At 27.2% G+C, this 25,299-nt stretch overlaps 1 protein-coding gene across 20 annotated transcripts in view; it reads left to right on the top strand.

The window, feature by feature from the left end:
- LOC103572233 (ELAV-like protein 1) overlaps positions 1 to 25,299 on the top strand; it is an 81,010-nt gene that overhangs the window by 50,023 nt on the left and 5,688 nt on the right. For 3 of the 20 annotated variants that reach the window (XM_014442989.2, XM_014442983.2, XM_014442982.2), the window contains exons 1-7: positions 10,744 to 11,554; positions 14,968 to 15,206; positions 16,432 to 16,491; positions 18,684 to 18,787; positions 18,932 to 19,085; positions 20,407 to 20,445; positions 25,014 to 25,245. In XM_014442989.2, coding sequence (XP_014298475.1) covers positions 15,011 to 15,206; positions 16,432 to 16,491; positions 18,684 to 18,787; positions 18,932 to 19,085; positions 20,407 to 20,445; positions 25,014 to 25,245 — 785 coding nt within the window. In that variant the 5' untranslated portion in view covers positions 10,744 to 11,554; positions 14,968 to 15,010. Of the gene's footprint in view, positions 1 to 860; positions 1,197 to 10,741; positions 11,555 to 12,040; positions 12,185 to 12,253; positions 12,289 to 13,090; positions 13,188 to 14,967; positions 15,207 to 16,431; positions 16,492 to 18,683; positions 18,788 to 18,931; positions 19,086 to 20,406; positions 20,446 to 25,013; positions 25,273 to 25,299 lie in introns of those variants that run through there. The other 17 variants (XM_008550727.3, XM_008550730.3, XM_053740944.1 and 14 more) reach the window with 15 other exon arrangements.

Genomic DNA, 25,299 nt, shown 5'->3' with positions numbered 1-25,299 from the left:
ATACACTCATACATATAATATATATATATTTGAACACAGACATTGAGTTAGAGTAGAGGAAGACTATAGAGAGTAGGTCTCTGGCCGTTCTTTCCGGTGGTTTGTAACCCCTCACACAGTGAATACTCCAAGGAGGGTTGAAGCCCACTCTTCGAACCGGCGCGTTAGGTCGCTCTAGGTGCAGCCGCTGGGTTCGAATGTACTCCACCCGTCAGTTTAGTTACCGCACCACATAAGGCATTGCGTTGTAGACACCGTTACCCGCAATATTATTATTATTATACCTTATTACTTATATTCATTAATTGGTTAATTCATTCATTCGTTCGTTCTCGTACGTTGAACCCTTCCTTTAAAGACAGCTGAGACTTTAACAACAACAACAAACAACAGCTACATCACACATTATCAAATACTTAACATACTTGTATTGTCACACTACAATCGTGTATAAGATAACAAAGAAAGTTAACATAACGAGTTACATTATTCGTTAATAATTTAAGTCTCGTCTTTAATCGCGAGTTATCCCACTTCCCTAAATTCCCTTTACGATCATCCTTCATTTATAAAAAAAATTAATTAATTACTCTTTTAATAACAAGAAAAAAAAAATTATCATTTTTAAATTATTCAATTTATATTTATTCTGTTAATTTCTACGTCTATATATATATTTATTAACCAATTATTTAACATCGATAATCATTAAGCTCGCGGATCTATACTCTCATAATAGTTCGTAATTAATTATAAAATTCCCTTTGATAAATATAAAAAAAAAAAAAATTAATCGTGAAAGTTTATTAAATTGATAATCGTATTTTAAATGAATACAAATAAACTTTTATTCGAGATAACGGTGCTCTAGATAACGATACAAAATTTATTAAAAATTTATATATATAAAGTAATTAAAAATATAATAAACGACATCTGGAAGATTTATTTGGAGATCTCATTATAGTGGTGACATTTCGTACATTCGTACAAAAATTTGCCGAAATAAAATATATATACATATTATATTTTTCAATAATTTATTTAAAACAAGTCTTGCAATTTTTATTTTATAACTTTAATAAAATAATTTTATATATCAATTAAAAATTATATAAATAATTAAAATAACCCATCACTACGTTTTGTTCTGCGCTAGTCAGCATCCTCCAACCACTGATTTTCATCGTTAACCGGTATGTTCATTTGTTTCTTTACTTTTTAATTTATGTTCTGTACTGCCTGTTAAATTTTATTATTATTAATTATTTATTTATTTATTATTATGATTATTATTATAATTATAAATTACTATATTTTATAAGTTTAGTTTGTTTATTTATTATTATTATTATCATTATTATTATTATTATTAATTATTATGATTATGATTATAATTATTATTGAAATCCCGTAAATAATTTGGGATTTTTCATAAGCTTCTATCCTATTTATTTATTTTTTATATTTTTTTTAAATCCCAATCATTTGAATCCACGCGGGTGCGCTCGCCGACAGCAAAATTTAAACTAAAAAAAAAATATTTTATTTTTAAATTTAAAAGCTGAATAAATATAAATTCGTTAGTTAATTTATTATAATACTATAACAAACGGAAGTTGATACAAATCATTAATTATAATTTTTGTAGAATTTAACGAGCCGTTAACTTTAAATACCAAATAACCACCTGGTTACTTAATTAATATTTAATAAGTTAAATTAATTTTTAAATGCACAGTAAATAATTAAATGACTAAAAGTAAATTATTTATAATTTTATTGGAAACTAGAGTAAAAAAATTCTTAGATTAAAAAAAGATTATAGTACTGGAGTATATCTTTAAAATCATTAGTTGATGTCTTTAACTTGGGTGTGGCTTCGGCCTGTAGCGCACCGCGACGACGCCGACTCCGACGTCGACGAAGAAGCTTTTAAGCTTCCATCTCGACATCGACGACAAAACACTAAATCCTCAAGAAATTAAAAAAAATATTGTATTTTATTTGATAATTAAAAAATTTATTATTATTGTTATTATTTAAATAATAATAACGAGTAATAAATGAGTGAAGTAATAAATTTAACTGCCTAGTTGAAGGCGACATGAAAAAAAAATTTTCAACGACAAACTAAACTGAAATACAAGACCAAAAGTCGATATTACCAAACATAAAAAGGAAAATAAAAATTTAAAAAATAATAATAATACTGATTGTGAGTATATATTATTATAATTATATATAAAAAAGAAAAAGAAAGAAATATGATTGAAAAAATAAAGCAGAAGATGATGTGGAGAAAAAATATTTTCGCGACGCATCGGGGTCGGCAACCCCAAATTTTCCATTCCCTTATTCCCCAAGCATTGTCTCAAGGGACGATGGGTATGGCCACGAGGGGTGCGAGATCAAGGGCAGTCAAAAAAAAATGAAAGGAATCCAAAATACTAACGTAAGTAGTTACTCGCATAAGCCCGCTTTGCTTTTTTATCATTTATTGAGTATTACAAGCATCGTATTCAAATTTATTATTAACATAGTATTAAATAATATTTTAAATACTTTAATAATAATAATAATAATAATAATAATAATAATAATAATACACTGCAAAAAATTTCAGTGTAAAAATGAACCCGGAGAATTTTACACGGCCGGGTGGTGTGAAATAACGGTGAAAAATTCTCCCGGTGTTAATTTTCTATTCGTGTAATTTACGTTTTTTTACACCATTCCGTGTTATTCGTTATGATTTTGATTAACGAGCAACAGATGATCATTGAACATCTTTAACTACTTAATAAATAACTATATTAATATTATTGAGATTAATATATTTATAATGCAATATCATAAATTACACACACAGAGAAATTATTCTCGTTTGAGATGCTATGGTATCACAGTAAAGCCGGACCTTGTGGGTCACCTGACGGAAATTGAACTAAACACATAAAAAAATTTCTATGCCCATAGTAAAATTTACAATGTCTACAATAAATCGTGATACAATCATTATAAATTTGCCTACAGTCATAGTAATTTTTGCATGTGTTTATTTAAATTTCCGTCAGGTGGCCAACATGGCCCGGCATTACTATGGCACCATAGCATTTCAAACGAGAACAAATTCTCTGTGCATTTACACGTTTGACGGTGTAAAAATATGAAATTTACATCGCCTAAATTTAACACGACATTTGGGGTAATTTTCACACCGAAATTTTTACACCGAGTCATTTACCCTACACCGGGTCAAAAAAAATTTTCACAGTGTAATAATAATAATAGAAATAGTGATGATGATGAGAAAAGAGAAAACATTTGTATAATCTTTTAAAATATGGGTGAAAAAAAAAACAAAAAAAAATGTGCACACATAAATTAATATTAAAATTGAAAGCATGAAGCGTAACGATTTATCGTATATGTACCTTGAATACAATATACGTTTTATTGTGTATGAGATTGCATTGTTTTAGGGAGAAAACAACAAGAGCGAGCGAGAGAAATAGAGATTAAGAATAAGGGGTGAATTTTTTTTTCTTTCTTTATTTTTATACTTTTTTTATTAAGGGTTGAAGAGAGATAGTAAACATTTTGTTGGGGAGCAGTCGCGGCGGTGGCGGTGGTGGCGGCAACGGCAGACTCGCTCGTTGAGTATTGATCGCTTTTAGGTCCATGTGTCGCGCGTGCGTTTATACTCGAGGGTGAACCTGCGAGTAGGGTGAGTTTTGCCAAGAGAGGGGTAGACAAGCGGTAGGATAGGGTGGGCGCTGGGTGGATTTAATAAAGATAGAGAGAGTGAGAGAGTTAGACTGAGAGAGGAAGAACACTATCGAGTGAGATAGTGAGAGTTGAGAGTTTCCGAGGTAACTGGGGTTCATATACCCCCGGGTTAGAGCTGTGCAACGTCGGCTACAGCCGTGCCACATCGACCAATCAATGGAGCCCCTTGGACACTGCTTCCACTAGCTCTCGCACTCACTCTCACTACCTTTTTCTTTTTGTTATTATTATATATTTATAAATATATATTCATATATATATATTTATTATTCGCTTGGACTGTCCACAGTGACAAGAATAACGGCGATTTATGTTTTATATACATTTTTTTTGCCTTGTCATAAATTATTGACAAACAATGTGTTATCGTAATAGTTTTGTTATTTATAAAGTTATTTATTTAACTGAAAAAAAAAAAAAAAAAAAAAAAAAAAAAAAAATTTCATACAATGTCTTTTTTATGTTCATTAATACTAGATTTTTTAGACGTGATAAATTCTTATTTATTATTTAGAAAGCAGCTTTATCAACATTAGAGAGCAAAAGATTTTCGAAAAATAATCGTAATAATTTATCAATCAGTAAATGAATTAAATTTTATTATAAACTTTTTTTTTATATTTTTTCTTGTCGCAGGATATATTTAAATGAATTCATGCACGGAAAATAATTAACTTTTGTGAAAACATTTTTTTAAGTGGCCTCTAAAAATGAATTAGTGAAATTTACTGCGAATCAGTGGATAGTCACTATTTCTACAGCTATAAGTATACCACTAATTCAACCAGTGATATACTTATAGCTGTTTCCCAGTGAATATTCACTAATTCCAAGTTAATTTCTCTGATTTATTTTTAGAGTAGTAAATCAACAAAAATTATTCCATTATTAATTTCATAAAACTGAAAACTAATTTTCTGGACGGAAAAAAATCGAAAGTTATTTACAGTACTCCAAAAAATAATCAGCATATCTCGAGCTGAGAGATTTCTTCGATTAAGAAAATCATTTCGATTAAAATCTTTATAAGTTGCACCAAAAATCTATTAGTTTGAAAATTTTCAATTGTATAATTTCTTTTAAAAAGAGAATAAAATATTCATAATAATTATTTTCCTCTCAGTGTACTAAATATATATATGCAATAAATAAATTATTATTAAAATACATTTCGTTAATAAAAATTGATCGTTTCATAATTGTGAAAGGTTTGAAATGTAGCTGTCACTAAATTTTAACTAATTTAAGAAAAAAAAATACGCTCCAAATTTTTTGAAATATTTTTTGAAGAAGAAATGAAAAATTATCAATATTCTCATACTGAGGAAAAGTTATAAATACTGAAGAAAAATTCTGTTTTGGAGTAAAATGAGATAGCTCACAAATAATTCAATATAGCTGACACAAAATCAGTTCTTTTTACTTTTCACTTTAAAGAAACCGTGATAATCAATTTTTTAATTCACCCAAAAAACGAAACTTAAAAAAAATGTGCAGTCTTATGTATCATTAAAAATTTTAGACATCAGATCCTTAGTACATAGAAAAAAAAGGATTTCTTGGTGCAAAAGATATTTTGCATTATGAATTGAAAACAAAAATTTTCGTGTGTCGTTGAAAATTTTTTCTTGCCACAAGGAAATTTTTTATCGATCCAAGAAAACATTTATTTTCAATTTATAATGCAAAAAATTCTTGGGGCAAATGAAAATTTTTTTCGCCAAGAAACCCTTTTTCTCTGTGGCAGTCGATGTTTTAATAAACGATATCCAATTCAAAAATGTTAATAAGTAATGAATTAAATCAAATTTACCAGTTTAAATCTTTAAAAGATCTATTTTTAATTCAAGCCGAGTATAAACAATTTCTATTGTCTCAGTCAAGTTTAATTTTTATTAGTTACGACATTGAGATATATCTTAATTGTACTTTAATATTATTAGTATTTTAATTACAAACAAATACAGCAATTACGCTTAATTAATTAAAACAAACTATAATAGAAGACAGTGCTGCAAAGGTCAAATTTCAATTAGAGATTCAAATAACGACTTATTCCACATAATCTAAATATGATCGATATTTAAATATTAATTAAATTTTTTTTTTTTTGCCAACTACTTTAGATCTCTAGGATTGTAATTAATTATTTCCATTATTAATTATTTTTCATCTAGTCACTGAGTAAAATAAAAATTCAAACTTTTTTAAAAAAATTTTTTATAAGCTAAGCTCGCCATTTTGCCCCGCCTATTATACTAATAAGAAATAGTTACATGCATGCCATTTCATTACTTTTAACAACTTTTTTCTGCACAAACTAATTCAATTACATAGAGTAGAAAGGTTCAGCCTTTCTTATCGACCCAAAGATAAAAATCTAAATTTTATGGTCGCTGTAAAAAATAACAACTTATTTTTACTACTGCTAAAGTTATAACTCATATTGCATATAGACTCTACCTTCTAAAAACCATTTAAACCTATCTCGTCATACATTTTTACTAAAAAAAATCAGACTTGAAGTCTTCTCATACTTCCAAAAGTAAAATTTTTTTTTAACCGCAAAAAATTTTTTCTGTCGTTAAAAAAAATATTTCCCTAAAAAAATACACCTGGTGATAAAATTTGTATTAGAATCTCTTCAAATAATCCTTAGCAGTATTTTTGAATTATTTTTCTCACATTGACAGTAAAAAAAAAAGGCCTGACACGAAGTACGAGGTCAATAACATAATATAGATAGTCAAGGCGATCAAAAACGTTAAAAATCGGTATTGTATATATATATATATATATATATATATATATATATATATATATATATATATATATATGTATACATAAATATAAATATATGTGCCAACTGGCAGCATTGCATGATACAGTGGGCGTTACGTAGCAGCATATGACGGCAAACTGTATAATATATAATATAATACAAGGGGAGACTTTTCATTTTTCGTTCATTCTCTTCTTTTCTTTTCTCTTCCTAGCCATTTGGTGTCTCTAATATTAGTCCTTACCTTGCCTTGACATGCTTTAATATTACAAGAGGTAGAGGTATAGAGGCAAAGGTGGAAAGGAAAAAAACTAAAAACGTTAAAAATTTTCTCGCAGATGCCACCCAACGATCTAACCACATTTTTAAACCCTCAAGCTGATATTGCCATCACGTACTCCGATATTATCATTAATTTACAAGAAAAAAAAAGAACCGACACTAAAAATTCAATTAAATTTTACCGTCAAGATGTCTTATATACAATACCTAAAATAACTTTTTATCGATTTATCAAGAATATATATTAAAGATCAATAAACTCGTTTATTAATTAATAATTTTGTCTCCTCAAATACAGACTTTGAAATTATTCATTGGATAATAGTTGTAATTGGAGTTTGTGCAAATGATAATATTTCCTCGTAATAAGAATGTTGACGGTAAAAGAAAAATCGTGATGATTATAAATATGTATATCAAGATAAAAAGAAAAAGATAATAGTCGGAAAATTGCCGGATCGATTAACTGCCACTTCTATAAAAATTTTTTTTTTTACTCTTGCTCCAATTTAGTCTGTTATTACACCGACTGACGTCTATTAAAGTTGATTGAATTGACGTTTTTATCTTTTCACAAATCGTCGAAAATAATTTTTTTTTTTTAACTTATTATTATTTATTTTCATATTATTGTTTTATTATTAATTTTTTTTTTTATACAAAAAGTAAAAATTAATTATTCAATTATCAATAAAAAGTGTTAAATTTTGAATTACAATTAAAAGTTTAACTTGAAAAAAAAAATGGTACTAAAATTACAGTAACAGAGCTGTTCCTCCATATATATTTTTTATTTAACGACCTAAAGTATTTACGAATTCGACCGTATAATAAATTGACCAACATCTAAAGTGTGCAATAGTCCATAAAATACAGACGTCTTTTTCAAGCCCAATTTTACCAAACAATTACTAAATATATAAATGCCGAAGATATATCAATAGAACCAGTAGGCTTACATGTGTACATCTAAAAATGGGAATTCAATACAAGACATTGTAAAATAAAAATCGTCTGGACATTTTATTGTATTGGCGAGTGAGATCTATACGAATTCGAGTAAAGTAATAAAAGTAAAGAGCTTGGCATACACATATACACATAAAAAGCACTAAAATTGCCAGCTGTGTTACTTGCTCGGAGGGTTGCTCATTTGTCAAGCCCCGTTGGCATCGTCTGCTACTGTCGACTGAAGAATCATTCATATTATCCTCAGGGATCCATAACAAGCTTACATATATATCCTCTCTATTTCCATAAGGTCTTATAAATTTTATTTCAATGTATAGTACGTCTATTTTACTAAGAGCTCACATATACAATAGCTAATAATGCTCGACATGACCATTTGGTCACAAGTCTCAACAAATCCGATAACAAGCTTTATAAACAAACTAAATATCTTTAAATACATTTAGCAATTTAATTATAAACTTTTTTTTTTAACTAAATAATATAATTATTTATCTTTATATTTATTTTTTAATCTAGTGTTACATATACATATATATACATCGAGTAGAGAAACTAAAACAGTCAAAACTTAAACCATCTTTCACATATGCAACCGCACGAACTCGCGTATATTTATAGTGTTTATACCAGAAGTACGATTTATATTTATAATATAACTTGGGATAACTTTTGCGCATAACACATTCTAGTTTTTACATACATAACAAATAAAACTGATTATATACATATTATAATCTATTTATAAAATTTTTGAAAAATAATTTAAGAAACGCGGAATTCCGCGAAAGTCCATACGCGTAAACATTTTTGTTTCTTATTTACTCAAGTCTTATATTTTTTAGTTTATATTTTTCTTTTTTGTCGACGGCATTTCTAAGACAGTACTCACACATATGTTCATATATATATATATATATATATATATATATATATATATATATATATATATGTACATACGCGTACAAGAGTGTGATTCTTGGAAATGATATTGGCGCGTTACTAGTAGGTACAGCTTGTTGTGATATTGGCTCAGTAGCCAAGTCTTACTCAGTTTGTTTCGTCAGACTCGCATAATTTTTCGTTGTCATCATTATTATCTGTAGAAAAAAGAAAAAAAAAACGTCACTATCTATTTATTTATTTGTTATATTATTTTGACTTGTTTCCATTCTTTATCTTACGGTCGGTGAAGTAAAAAAGGTCAGGGTTATTTCCTTAAAAAAAACTATAAATATTTTACGTACGCAATTTATGCAGAGAAAAAAAAGGCGGATTTTTGTAAAGGAAATTAAAAGAAAGAAGCGATAGGATAAAGAATGGGAACATAAGTATTCTTGTTTCAATAACGGAGAACAAGTATCAGTATACATATATAAGTAATGGGTAAAATAAAAGGGAATTTGATACTCGAGCTAAATGTATGGGAAGATTATTTGTATATAGGTGCGACACAGGAAGTTAAGGCCAGTGAACTGTTTAAGACACAATTTCAATACTTTCAAGGATACTCAATAGAAATAATAAATTTTTTATTTGTTTATAGTTTCAAAATATACAGTTTAAAATTTTGTGTTCTTGTGTATAAAAGTTCAATGGTTAAATACTTTGCGTCAATTATTGACATCATTAAGCGTAAATTTAACTAAAGTTTAATGAGTTATCTGATCTCAACAAGTTTTAAACCTGTATTATTGCTTGACACAAGTATAATATGTTTGATTAACACAAAAAATTTTGTGGACCGTTTTGGACATGTGATTTGTGTCAAATTTAATACAAATTTTTTAACTGTGTATAAATGATTGTTGAAACATATTTATATTTATTTTGATCGGTACTTATAATTTCAGAATAATTAAAGACACATCTGATCTTATTCGATGGAAAAATTATTTATTGGTGATATTTCGCTGGTTCCATGCACCAGCATCTTCAGACTAAATCTACAATCTTTTATTTATATTTTACAATTTATGTTAAGTTTTACAATAATTAATTTTTAAGCATATACATATACACAGAAATAATTAATTTACATATATGATTTTATACATTTTTTAATAAATTTAATTACTCCAAAAACTAACAATTTCGTGAATAATAAATATCTTAATCATCCGGTAGCCGGTACTTTGTAGCCGGTACTTTTATTTACATTTACTTTCAAAGATAAGTTTTAATAATTTACTATTTTAAACTGTAAAAATATTTACTGATCAATATCTTTATTTAATATTAAATTACACTTGACATTTAATCGCCGTGACCTTCAAAGGATTATTTTCTTATCACTCCCCTAAATGATTAAAAAAAAAAAGGACAACAAATACTTTATAAAAAAAAGATTTTTCTATTGAATAAAATTTTGTCGAAAAAAATTAAATCACAAAATAAAATCGATCACGACGCGGACACCGAGTTGTGTGTTGTAGTATAGCGTCGTCGCGAAATTTCCGAGTTGCCGTGTCAGGAACCAGGAGCGTGTAAACGCGTACGCATAACCCGGGTATCTAAAGTTTCATCACATGTGTGTATTCTGTATATATATATATATACCAGTGATTCACTTCCTGATCTGTACGAAATATACCGAGAAAAAATGGAGTATGTTAAAAATTTCAATTAAAAATCTTTCGGGTAAATAAATTTTATAAAAAGTAAAAAAAAAAAATGATAACTTTAAGAATTGTAGTTTCGCGAGTAGTTTTCGCGAGACGAGACGCGAAACGATTATAGGGGGAATCTGGCCAAAAGTATCGCCGGTATGACTAGGGGGTATACCCGGGATATACACGCGGGAACATATACATTTATATAGATGTAAATGTATATGTATATATATAAGTAAAACCCGAAGTTTACCGAGTATTGACTCGGGTTTGAAGTAGTAGCAGTGCGGGGGAAGGAGACACGAGTTGAGCGGAGGGTCGTCGGCGTTATACCAAGTGCCCGGTGTCTCGTACGCTCGTAACATTGAATTTTGTTCAGTCTCTAGGCAGCCTCCGCCCGTAACGTTATTTCTTTGTTTCCTTAGTCTAGTTACCGTCTTTATTTTAATTCGCCTGTCACGCGTGTGTTTTACGTGAGGCTTTCTATCAAAATAATAAATAAATACAAAACTAAATAAATAAAAATAACAAAAGTGGACGTGAAAGTTTATTTAAAAATAATAATTTAAAAAAATTAACGGCATGGATCACAGAGCCGGATGACACGGGTTTTTGTCATAAATATATATACCTATTTATATATATACTTATTTGGTTATTTAATATTTTTAATATTAATTCCAAAGACAAATTAATGCTTTTATTAAATTTAAATACGAGGAATTGATCTCAGCTAAAAAATTCAAATTTCAAGTGTTTCTTTTTTTTTTTTTTAAATTATTTGATTTGTATCGATTTATTTATTTTTATAAATTGTGACATCAAGTGCAAGTTTGCCTAAATGTTAATTTATAATCGCAAGTATTGTAGTTGACTTTTATTGATTTTTTGGTTTAGTTTCGGGCGGCGGTGAGAGCGTGACGCGTCTACCGCGGTGGGGGGTGACTCAATCTCGCATTTCTGTTTAAATAAATAATAATAATATTTTTTAAATTAATATAATAATAATATTTACTAGTTATTTAATTAAATAGTTTTATAAACAATAAACAATTTTATAATAATAATAATAAGTGAATTTATTATTATTTCGGAGTAAGCTGTGATTATTAAGGTAAGATTTAAATAATTATTTAAATAACTCATCTATACTTTAATCGTATTTTTAAAACACGTGTTCTAAGTTTATGATTACTCGTGTATAAATAAAACAATATATTAAATTTAAAAAAAAAATATATCGGGAGTATGCTGCGCAAGTATTTCACGTGTGGGTCTACGCAATGGCCACTTTATATTCATATATATACATACATATAAAAATGGATGGATGGATAGATGGTACATGCGTGTACGTATGAAGATATTTAATTTGTGTTGGTGAACCGGCGTGGACGTCATACGTGCGCGACGAGAGCGTGCGTGGCTCCTGTCGTATGTGGAGGAAAGGGGCGTATGAGCTAAGAGGGGTTTCCCTTGGAAATTATTTGCGAGCTACACTCATGTACTTTATACACACGTACATATATATATATTACATACACAATGTATGTTATATGTAGTGAGTTGGTGTACGAGTCGACGAGAGAAACGAGAGAGAAGGAAGCGAGGGCGCGCGATGTATTGATCGTCTGTGGCCACGCGATTTTCATTATTCGTCGCCATGACCACCTGGCTAACGTTTAAAGATAATATGTATATATATATTTAACACATTCCTAGATTTTTCCTAGAGACACTGAAGGTCAGTACGGTATCATAGTTTTTTTTTTATTTTTTTTAAAAATTACATCTATGGGTTTTTTTGTTTTAGAAATAGTAACAATGTCTATCATGACATTGAATGAGGTAGAGCTGGAATAACTTTTATTTGTGGAATGAAGAATTGAAGTGAGGGAAAAAAAAAAAACAAAAAAAAAAAAAATGAGAAGAATTAAAATTTAAAATGAAAGGGAATAAAAGAGTAGAGTGGCTTCCTTGCGGGGGTGAATGATATCACGGGTTTCTCTTCTTTTATTGAAGGATAACAATAGGATTGCCGGGGATGCATTGCCGAGTCCCAAAATGCCGCACGTTGAGTGCAAACGTGGATCGATAACACCCAGTTCTCGTTTCCTTTTCTTATACTTGATCTCTTTTTAGTCTTCCTCACTTTAACTACTGCTATATATTTATATATGTAGTATATATGTACTTGTGATTTGCAAAGATGTGAAGCTGCGATATATAGCCGTTTTAAAGTTACTCCATTTACTTGAGGCCATTCTATATCTAAGTTTTACGCGACTTGTACACGCGATCGTTGACTCTTTTTAGAAAAAAAATAAATAAATCGATTATTGTTACTCCAAAATATTATTTAAGATTAAAATTCAATTCTTTTGTGAGATAATATTTAAACGGATAATCGATTTAGTGAAGCGTAAAAGGTAAATCTATATAGATCATTAATTTAAATGTCCCGAAAAAAGTAAACTCAATATCTGAGCGGTTGATCTTGAGCACGAGGGTGCTCAAGGTGTTCGTAGCTCGACAGCTGATACTGGTAACGTGTCCTCATACTCAGAGAGTGGTCGTAGGTAAAGGTAACAATATGAAAAATGAGTGACCGAGCAAAAGAGCAGAGAGAGAGAAAGAAATAAAGTTTAAAATTACGTGAGTAAGGGAAGTGAGTAGTGGGTTTTGTGTATGAGGGAGGTATTAGAAACGATGTCTCGTGCCGGCTGATAAATGTGGCAGATGTATAGGTGTGTATATTGTATAATATGTATATGTATTGAAAATAGGGACAGAGCTTATTCGGGTTCCCTTGGTTATGGTATAGGCACCGAGACACGATTCAACCACCCTACTGTAACCAGACTTCCCCCTTTTATTTTTTTTCCCGCGGCCCTCGTCTCTCTATAGTTATCTCTCTCTTTATTTTCTGTCTGTGTCTGTAGACAACTTACTCTACTAACTCTTACTATGTATAATATATATATGTATATATGTGTATATGTATATTCATAGTCGGCACGCATCGCATGCATATGCAGTTCTCGAGGTAGTTCCGCTGTTATGGGGGGTTGAATAATTCGCTACCATGGGAGCCTTTTAAACGGCTTGGCCAGTGACTAGGGGTTCGTCGCCCCTTTAAATTTAACCATGTACCCTCAGTGATTCTCAATTTTTATTAAAAATTCAAAAATTTTTTTTTTATCTTTTACTTAACAAATTTAAATATTTCGCATTCGAGTAAATTTATTGCTTCAATATTTACATATGTAAATTTCTAATAAATTATTCTTATAACTGACAGTTTTTTTTTTTTAAATATAAAATTCTAATAAATTAAAAAAAAAAAAAAAAAAAAAAAAGAAAAGAATTTTCGTGGATGCGACAGCTTTTTTTTGAAAATAAAAAATGTATGTATGATATATTAAAATGCATTTGGGTGTTGGCAGTCACTGACCCACCCTTTTAGACGGTCAGACAAGGGAGTTAAGGGGGTCGGGAGTTGGATTGTTAAGGGTGGTTTGGTGTTGTATCGTCAGCAGCGCAATCCCCAGTAATTTCGATCGCATAGGGTTGCTGGCATCGGCAACAGCAGCAGTACTAGTATTAGTACACACTACATACTACCCTGTATATGTATTTGTATGCACATGTAGCTTGTGCAATTTTCTAACCCAGACATGTTTGTATCGACGACAATGAGTAGGGTGATCATCCGATTGGTTCTTTCATCTCTTGCTATGGCTTTATGACGTTCCATTATTGCTTGTATGTCCATTCTGGTTTAACATAAAGCTCATATACATAAATATATTTATAAAGTCTATGAGGGGATAAACAAGAACATTTGCAAATATTTAATAATTCTATTAAGTCTTTCTGAAGATAATATATAAATGTATCAGTATATATATATATATATATATATATATATATATATATATATATATATATATAAATACCTGCTAAGTCTGATGTATTATATGCAATCAATGTGAAATGAGTGTGAATGTAGCAGACATCAGACAAATTTAAAATTATAAATAAATAAAGTAAACAATTAATAAAATAAAATTTAAAAAAATGCGCATTTAAAAAATTTAAAAATTAATAAGTGCATTTTTTACAAATATTATTTTTTAAATTATTTACTCTATTTATTTATAATTTTAAATTTGTCTGATGTCTGTTACATTTACTCTCATAATGTGAACTATTATTTTTAAAATATTGATTATAAAATTTAAAACGATTAATTTATTATTTAATAATTAAATACTTGAATTTATTAATTATTTATAACTTATAGACGTCTATAGACTTGGATATAATATTTATACTAAAGAATAGATATTGAATTATTATTAGAAAGCGATTCTCTGTACACAATTATCGAACGTACTGGAAATAACGTCATTGATAATGATATCTATAAAAAAAATTTTACTTTATTATTAACAACTATTGTTAATTAATAATTGAATTAATTTTATTTACTTATTTATTTTATTTAAAATTATTTGATTACAGATTTCATACGTAGTTATAGACGGCGTGTATTAAAACGAGTGCAATGATGGCAAACGGTATGGATACGGTTGTGCAACAGAATGGGGGTTCAAACCTCGGTCAATCCTCCCAAGAGGAATCAAAGACAAATCTTATTGTCAACTACTTGCCACAGACCATGACACAGGAAGAGATACGCTCTTTATTCTCTAGCATTGGAGAGGTCGAGAGTTGCAAACTTATCCGAGATAAAGTAACCGGTGAGTTTATTTTTATTTCCACACTATTATTTTATTAAACTTTTTTTTATCTTTATTTTATTTTATACTGAATATTTATTTATGGATTTATTTATTTTTCAAACAAACTCCTTTTCACATTTCATCCTTTACCTATTTACTTAATTTTTTTTTTTTTACTAAAATATTAAACTCCAGAATTCATTCATCGTTTTATTTATTAATTTGTTGACATATTTATTATTTTATTTTTATTATTATTATTAGAATAGTAATTCATTTTTATTTTTGGGTTCTTGTAAGCGAAAAGAACGAGACATAAAATTTAGTAAAGTGTATTGACAATATATATATAAATATATATGTAATTAACATAAAAGCTTGACGTGCTTGTCAGTTTTCAACGAATAATGTAGAAATTTTTATTTTTTACGTGACATTGCAACGAGATTAAATAAAAAAATGTGAGAATTTCTTTTCTTTTTGTTTTTGTCTGTATTGACACCAGAAGTTTATCATCATCTTGTGTTGTATATTTAAAAAAAAAAGTTTGTAAATTCACTATTTGTCGTTACCTCATTTATTTTTTAAATCACTGAAATATCTACAAACATCTATTATTATATATATGTCTATGTATAAATGTACATATTTATATATACATATATACATTAATATGCGTAAAGTATTACCTCGATCTTTTGCTTACCAACTTTTAATTTTAAACTACACAGTTATTATTTGAATTTTGTTTTAATTATTAGTTGTTGTTTTATAAATTTATATTTTTTTTAATGCCAGATATTTTTACTTAAATAATGACCTTCACCTTTTTAACACGCTACATTGTAATCGATCGTCGATTTATAAATACAATGAGACCTTTTGAAAACTATCTCAAGTATATTTCTGGTTGATATTAAAAATAACGCCAGGATAAAAACATTTGTAATAATACGAAACAATAAATAATAATGTGCAATAATTTTAAATATTTAATCGAGGAATTTTTTAGGATGTATAAATTTATTATTTTTTCGACGCGTCGCTTTTCTTGCTTTAATTTTTGAAATTAATTAATACTTTTTATTTTAATTTACTTTTTTTTTTTAGTTTTTTTTTTTATTATCAATCATCTTTTTATCTCTTTGAAAATAAAAAAATTCTTATAGCGTTTTTATATAAAAGCTTTTATGAATTGTTAAATTTTTATGTCTCTGTTTTCTTTTTTTCTCATACATTATAGACTCCACTGCGGCTTTATCGCTTGCCGGAGATATGTTATCCCCGGGACAATTTTCTTTTGGTAAGGATAAACATTTTTTATCATGGGAAAAATCAAAATTTTTTTTTCTCTTTAATAATTTACATAAAAAAAAAAAAAGACAATAGTAAAATTATAATAAATAAAAAAAAAAAAAATTAATAATACATCAGTCGAATCTTATATATTTTGATGCCTCCATTATATAATTTTATTAATTAAATTATAAATTTATTTACGTTATTATTATTTTTTTATTATTTACAAATAACAAATTTTTTTATTTATGTATTTTATTAATTTTTTTTTTGTTTTTTTTTCTTAATTTCAATCGTAAGTTTTGTTTTCGTTCAAATCGTTAATTCATTGTACATTATAATATTTTTATTTTATATTAATAATGTTAACACTTGATTGTGTTAAAAGTCGAATGAAAAATATATAAATAAATTCTAGCTTATGCTAAATAATTGATCGTAATAAACGTAAGTGCGCTAGAACGTTAAATTATCAGTCTACACCTTCTGACGAATTTTCACTTTGAAAATATTTATGAATATATATATTTAAATACATATATATATTCATGAATATATTTAACAAGAGAATAATGAGAGAAAGGGTAAAGTGAGTGAGCGAAGCTTAAAAGTTTGCGTGAGCGTATACATAAAATATATACATGTACATATAATACATGAATATATACGTATATATGATTGTATTTTACTTGTTAAAGCCGCAGCTCTATTTTTGTCTAGAATAAGCGGGGGCGCTGCTTGGATTAAAGCTTCCTCGCTTTATAATATTCTACACACACTACCGGTCTATATAATAGTTATATATGTTGCCAAAGTTTATGTGAGGCATTATGTATGCATGTATTTTTCAGGTTAACCAGCTTGTTATTTAATAATGTTTTGTTATTGATAATTAATTATATAAAATTATTTTTAGGAATTTTTTAAAAATAATTAATTGATTTATTAATTGATATTTTTATTTTTATCAATTAATGTATCTAATTAATTTAAATAAGGTAGGATTTAAATATATAATGTTTATAGTGTAGAATTGATTTTTTTGTTGTATAAAATATATTTGTTTTGTTGCTAATTGTGTTCGTGCAATTAGCGAACAAGAGTGCGAACAAACGCTAAAATAGTTTGCCGTCAGATTGTCAGCACGTCAATCCGCCAAGTTTATCTGTTTCATAGAAAAAAAAAAATTGTGTTATTTAATTAATTCAAGGTCTATTAATTAAAAAAATTAATTGATTGATTTTTTTGTACTTTTTATTTCAATGATCTGGTGTTTTTTTTTAAAGAAAGTTTGTAAGTAGTGTGATTTATAATGAATTGATTTTATTTTTAAAATTATTTCTTAACTATTTTTTTAAGTTTTAAGTAAACGCGAAATTTTTTTTTATCGAGTGTTTACACTCGATAAATTTAGCATGCATTCAATTCGCAATTTTAAAATTTTTAATAAATTCTTAATTAAGAAATTATTATTATTTTTTTTTTTACTCACGTCACTTATCTTTTCGAACTTGGGTATTTTACACCCTGCGAGTGTTTACACTTATCAGTTTGCGCAATTTAAAAGTTAATATTTACATTATAAAATATATTATAATTCAAGAATTCAACTGTAAAAAAAAGTCAAAGTAAACTTTATAATAACATTTAACTTTAAAGAAACTTTATTAATTAAAATTCTTTTGCTTAATAACCAAAAATTAATGAAAAAAAATGTTCATAGTTTTAATCTCAAAAATAAACAAACGTTTATTTGAATCAAAATAAAATTACGCACTGAAAATAAAACAATTTTTTTTTATCACGAGCGATATTTTAAAACACAATAATTTTTTTTACATGCGTATTTGAATTCTTTAGCAAAAAATTCTCTTATAATTTAAATATTAAATCTTAAAAATATTTTGAGATAATACCATATTTTTTTAAGTTCATTATAAATCACCAAATTGACGTTTTAAATTAAATATATATTATAAATTAAATTAAAATGGTATCATTTAAGATATTTCTAGAAAAATTGAACTGTCAAACAAACTCAGCATCCTTATTTTCCATACACTTATCTATCATACTGTTTAAAATTTATTAATCCAGTTAGTTGAAAAAAAAAAAAAAAAAAAAAAAAAAAAAAAAAAAAAAAAATATTAAGAACATAAAAAGAAAATACTGACTGGTAATTAAATATGATTTTAGGACAAAGTTTGGGCTACGGATTTGTTAATTACCATCGGCCAGAGGATGCTGAGAAGGCAATCAACACTCTAAATGGTCTTCGACTGCAAAACAAAACAATCAAGGTAAATTATCAATTACTTATTTTGATACAATTTGATTAATTTAGTAATAATTAATTAATACTAAAAAAATTTATCAACCGTTTTAATAATTTTTGCTTAAAAAATTTTTTTTTAATTACACTTTTTTTACATAATTAATCACAGGTATCGTATGCAAGACCGAGTAGCGAAGCAATTAAGGGTGCAAATTTGTACGTCAGTGGTTTACCTAAAAATATGGCGCAACAGGATTTAGAAAATCTATTCAGTCCTTACGGAAGAATAATTACATCGCGAATACTTTGTGATAACATCACTGGTAAGTTTTAAACTAAAACAAAAAAAAATAACAATTAATTAATAAAAAAAAATAATATTAAATTAAGTAAAAGTAATATTTAAAAAAAAAAAATCATCAAGATGGCGTTGAGTATTCTCAAAACATAATTATTCAAACCGTTCTTAACCGATGCCCTATTGCATGTATTACCTAATCTATTACTCTCAGACAACATAGTACACATAAATTTCCGGTGTCTGAGACTATACTTGTCCTTATAAACCTGAGTTCCGTTTAAAATAATAAATCCCTGAGACTCGATCAGAGAAAACCAATTTCAGGGATTCCCATTAAGATGTTGGTTTCCTTTTGAGATTGATGTGATAAAACTCAAATAATGAATTTTATTGGACAATCTTTTGGGCCACTTGTTATAAATATATTTAATATTTTTATTTAACAATATTTATAATTAATTTTAGTATTAATTATACTCAGATTGGTTTATAAAAAAATAAATAATAGAAATTACCTAAATAAAAGTAAAAAAAAAATAAAGGTTCAAGATATTTCCAATGAAGACAAGGGTGGATCGGTGCGCCTTTTTCGATTTGTTTATTCGTTTGAAAAACAATTTAAAATATTGGCCACGTTGATTGTCACGTCCGATAAATTCTTTTATGTGTGAAAAATAATTCATATTTATTATTTCCAAAAGACTTTTATTAAAATTTTATCTACCGATTTATATATTTTCTTTTTGATTTATCTATTACTTTATTATCGTTATTAATATTATTGTTATTAATATATTTTTATGTTAATTATATTAATAATTTGATCATTGTTTGTGTCAAAACCACTACCTCATGGTAACCTTAGTCCTCGTGATTATAAAATAATTAACAACAATAATTATTATTTTTTTTTATCCTACTTCCTGACAATAACTTTAATTAACTATAAAAGCTTTATTATTAATATTATTACTAATACTAATAATTGCACCAAAAAAAATTAATTATCCTTAGAAAAAAAACTACTACAATTAGTATACATTCTAAAATTCCACGCAGACGCATCGATATTTTAATTAAAAATTATATTTATAATTTATTTTAATCAAAATTTTTTTTTGCCTCTGATTCGCGGCTCTAATTTTTTTAATTATTATTATTATTATTATTGACAATTTTATCATTTTAATTATAATTTATCTCTTATCATTTTTTAATAATTTGTTTATTAATTAAAAAAAAAAAAAAAAAAAAAAACGAGCTACGAATCAAAGGCGCTAAATTCTCGCTATTATTTGCTATAATTTTTTAACGAGAATATGATTTTTTTCGTTTCTGTTTAGTACGACAGTTTGTGACTGGCGGTGGAGACAATTTACCCGGTACGTAAATAATCTTTATCATTTCATCTCTTGATGCACACATAGTTGAGCAGAAAGATAAATAGTAAGAAAAAAAAAAAATTCAAAAAGATTAAGGATTTTCCGTTATGGGGTAAAATTTTCGTGTTATGCGCGTTGAAAGAATAACGCACACGTATACAAATTACAATTGACATCCACATTAACACATATCATATCCTTTCCAAATATCCTTGATCATACTCATTATTATCATTATATCATTAACGTATTCATTTTAATATAAATAAATCATTTTTTTCCTGTTATTAATATATCATTTCAAATTATTAATGGATGTTTTAATTATCATTAATTCATTAACATTTTTATATTTAATTTAGCTTTATTTTTTTAATTTATCTTTGATATATATGTATATACATATATGTAATTTGATTCTTCGCGAATTAAATTTATATTATTTTTTTAATTTAATGCTTTTGTATTTTTTCAAAAGTAATTTATAGTTTTTTGAAAATTTATTAAAAAAAAAAAAAATATACCCAAAATTATTCGTAATCTCGTTTTAGAGAACGAATGTAATTGCGCACCGAGCCACTCGCTCGGACACACTCATTATAAAATCGTGTTGTCTTTTGTCATCAATCATAAGTCATAAATAATAAATCATCATTTTAATATCATCAATAATATATATATTTATTAATATAATAAATATATTCATATCTTCAAAAAAATGATCATTATCAATCACATCGGGTCTCACCATGCATAATCCTTATCATTTATTAAAACTGCTGCCTAATTTTATCTATTGATGTGATTATTTATCAGTAATAAAAAAATATATATGTATATAAGGTAATATCATTTGTTTAATCAAGAGGATGCAAGTTTAGTCATGTGATGTAATGTGGGCTAAAATATTTTAATCTTTGAGGAAGTCCACTCGCTACATATTTACCAACTAGTAAAGATTAAATAAAATTTTCTAAGCTATGGCAGAAAATTATAATATATTTTTTTTTCTTATTCATGAAAATGCGCGGTTACAGAAAAATAAAATTAATTACTTCAGCTAACGTAATCTCGTTAGAAAAATTCAAATTATTTATCATTATTCGGTTTTTGTACTTTTCATTCAACTGCTAAACGGTTTGAATATTTTTCAATAAATAATCTATTTTTAAATAAATATATTGCAGTTAAAACTAATTGTCACTTTTTTACTTAGTACGGCAGTAAAAATGAATAATAAAAAAGTTTTATACGGAACTGTATTGAGTGCGCGCGCATCTAATTTTGTTAAACTGGACTCCATTTTGTTGACTTTGGATTTTAAATTTCATAACAATGTTTTTAATTGATTCCGTCATTTTTTATGTGGGTAATTAATGTAACTGCAAAATATTGAATTTAGAAAATTATAATTTAAAAAATAAATCTGCACTTTTAATGAAAATTTTTCGACCTGCTAAATAACTGACTAGAGTAAGAAAAATAATTTAACAACAAGTGGATTTTTTTAACGATCACTAGATAATTGTCAACTGTTAATTTTTTTGTGTTAAATTTTCTTGATTGATAAATGTACTTCTGTTAATGTATTTAAATGTCAGCTCTTTGATGTTATCGTAAAAGTTACTTAGGTACATCATCATCATTACTATCATCATCGTCATCATCATTGTAAAGTTTGTTGACTTTTTGACACGTATATTATTCCTCCGAGGGATAATAGCCATTGAAGGATAAAAAAAAGTCTGTTGACTTTAAGCACACAGAACATTGTTTGTACTTTGATGAATTATTTAAAACACTTGTCCTTGAGTGGTGCTCATTAGTATGTCGAAAAAAATTTAATTTGTTTTAGAGACAAATTAAAGCTCATTAACTTTTATTAAATTTTATTTAGGTAATTAGTCCGAGGTTGAAAGTAATGAGTCAACAAAAAACAAAAATAAATAAATAAAATTCAGTTTCGGTTCGATGTCAAAAAATTAACCCTTTGTTGCACATCGTTAAATTTATGAAAATTTATGTTTCTTTATTTTCGTTAATTTTTTGAAATGTATTCCAAATAATCCCGTGTGAAAAAAAATTCTTCCAAAAAGATTTTAAAAAAGTTGTTGCAGATATTCTAAATTTGAGACGGATATGAACTTCAAGTTGAACTTTTTTCGAACTTTTAGAATTTTTATAGTAAAAATATAGTTGATTTAAAACTTTATTCAGACGAAATTCTCAAAACGTATTTTCACTACATTTTTCCTTCATTCAAAAAAATTCAAAAGCCTCTAATTTGAAATCTTTAAAATGGAAGGGAAAAAATGTAGTTAATATACGTTTTTAGAATTATTTTTTTAAAGACGAGATTCGAATCAGAGTTGGCCCACATGAAGTTTTAAATTAACTTTATTTTTTCTATTAAAATCCAAAAGTTCGAAAAAAGTTTAACTTGAAGTTCATATCTGTCTCAAATTTATAAATTCTACATGTCGAACTTTTATGGAACTAATTTTTCTTACTCGGGATATTTGTAAATAATTTTTTGTTTAAATAATATGAAATTAAAGTATTTAAGTATCAAATTTTATCACAGAAGCTTTTAGAAATTTACAAAGAAAAAAAATTGTGGTTGCTAAAGAACAAAACAGCTCAAGTCGAGATTACTACAAATTGATGTAAAGAAATGCCAACACTAACTTGTAGTAACGTCAATTACACTGAAAAAAATAATTTTTAATTACAATAAATTATATTAATGTTGGCTACAAATGTGTAGTCGCAATAAAATATTTAATTTAATCCAAATAATCGTACCTAGTTCATAAGGTTTATTTGAATTATATAAGTATAGATTTAGTTCAAAAAATCTTGAGTGACAAAAATTATCTATCAAGTAAATGCATTTACTTTAATTCGCGAATTATTTTTTTCAGTATACAGTTGCCAGAGTTTATACTTTTGTGGTAACGGCTACTATTTTCTGTGGTGAAATTTACCAAAATGACGTTACTTAAATATTGTAGTTTGAGGAGTCACAATTTATTTTCTGTATAAAGAAAACACATAAATTACTAATTATCAGCAAATTTATTCATGTTGACGATAGTAATAAAAATTTGACAATTTTAATTAATGGGATAGAATTATCAGCTCTGGATACCTGAAAAATTTTGATAAAATAATTTATATAGTACGCAAAATCACATATGTTTCTATTGTATTTAAAGTTACTTTAATTACACTTATAGTCACAATATTTTCAATATTTATCATGAAAAACAGTATTGTGTCCAAAACTGGTGCTTTTATCTTGTGTATTATCAGCTTTTAAATTACTATTTATTCAAGATTTTTAATTACTTTCTTAAAGTGTATACGGAGAAATTATTCTTGTTTTAAATGCTGCGGCGTGAAAAAACTTGAAAAATTAGCGTCAGTGGAACTTTTTAGAGTCCTTCCTATAAAATCTATAGGGTAGAAGTATCATTAGTGGTCACTGTTCCATTTTTTGACATTTAATACTTTATTTTAATTAATGAAAAAGTATAAAATAAAATTTCCATTGTAACAGTGTGAAAAAAGTATTTTTTCACACATTTAAAAAATTAATTATGTCATTGCGTATTTTAAAAATTATTTTATTCTAATTTTTCAAGTGTCCAAAACCGGCCCTAAAGGAGCCAAAAACTGTACCTCTACCTTATAGTATGCTTTGAGACTTTATATTTTATAAAGAGCACTGTAAAAACTTCCATTGGTACTAGTTGTACTATAAAACCAAATGTGTAGTCAAAATTTAATACCTTGAAATATCACAGGCAATCAATATCTATTTAATAGATATTTAACACAGTAAAATGTGTTTCAAATAACTACAAAAAACTTCAGTTTTACTTATGGCCTTAACCATGGAACACATATAATATGTGTTAAAAAAATACACTTGGTTTTAGAATGTGGTTCCAATTTTGCTGAACTAGCACTGTACATTTTATGGTAAATTTTTTTGCGTGAAGTAAAGCCGCATTATGCCCGCCATTTAATTTAAATTTAAATAAAGATGTTTCAATAATTATTAGAGCCATTGTGAAATTTATATTAATCACAATAATTTGTAATGTGATCACTGTAAATTTTGTCATCATGGTAATTTAAGAAATATGTTTTTTTACATTTTTGTTAGATGGCCAGCATAGTCTGGTATTACTATGACACTATAGAATTTCAAACATGAATATGATAATATCCAGTTGATTTTGATACTGAATACTTTAATTTTCGTCTGGATTTAAATAATTTATAAAAAATTTTGTGTTTTAATTAAAAAAAAAAAAAAAAAAATTCATCAACTGAATTTATAAATTAAAAAAAAAATATTAATCAGACAAAAAAAAAAAATGTGCTATCAAAGGGTGAATAAGCAAAATTAAAGAAAAAATGATAGCGGCAGCAGTTTTATTCCATGATTCATAATGGCATCCAATCCAACTGACCAAAGTAGTAATACCCTCGCTTAACGCCTTAATCTTAATGAAAAAAAAAATCCATATTGGTTTGGCACGGGATGAAATTGGCAGGCCTTTCGAAAGGTGTCGGCTTCATAAGATTCGACCAACGTGTGGAGGCTGAGCGTGCGATCCAGGAGCTGAATGGGACCATACCAAAAGGGTCAACCGAGCCGATCACTGTCAAGTTCGCCAACAACCCGAGCAACAACAACAAGGCCATACCACCGATAGCAGCTTACCTGGCGCCACAAGCAAGTCGTCGATTTGGCGGCCCTATCCACCATCCAACCGGCCGCTTCAGGTACATTCCACTGTCGCCACTATCCAGGTACCTACTCGCCTCTACTCGCTCTGC

Source organism: Microplitis demolitor, chromosome 7, assembly GCF_026212275.2.
Source record: "Microplitis demolitor isolate Queensland-Clemson2020A chromosome 7, iyMicDemo2.1a, whole genome shotgun sequence".
Classification (NCBI taxonomy): Eukaryota; Metazoa; Arthropoda; class Insecta; order Hymenoptera; family Braconidae; genus Microplitis; species Microplitis demolitor.
The sequence above is the reverse complement of the archived record's forward strand: the minus strand, read 5'-3'. Positions and strand labels throughout refer to the sequence as shown.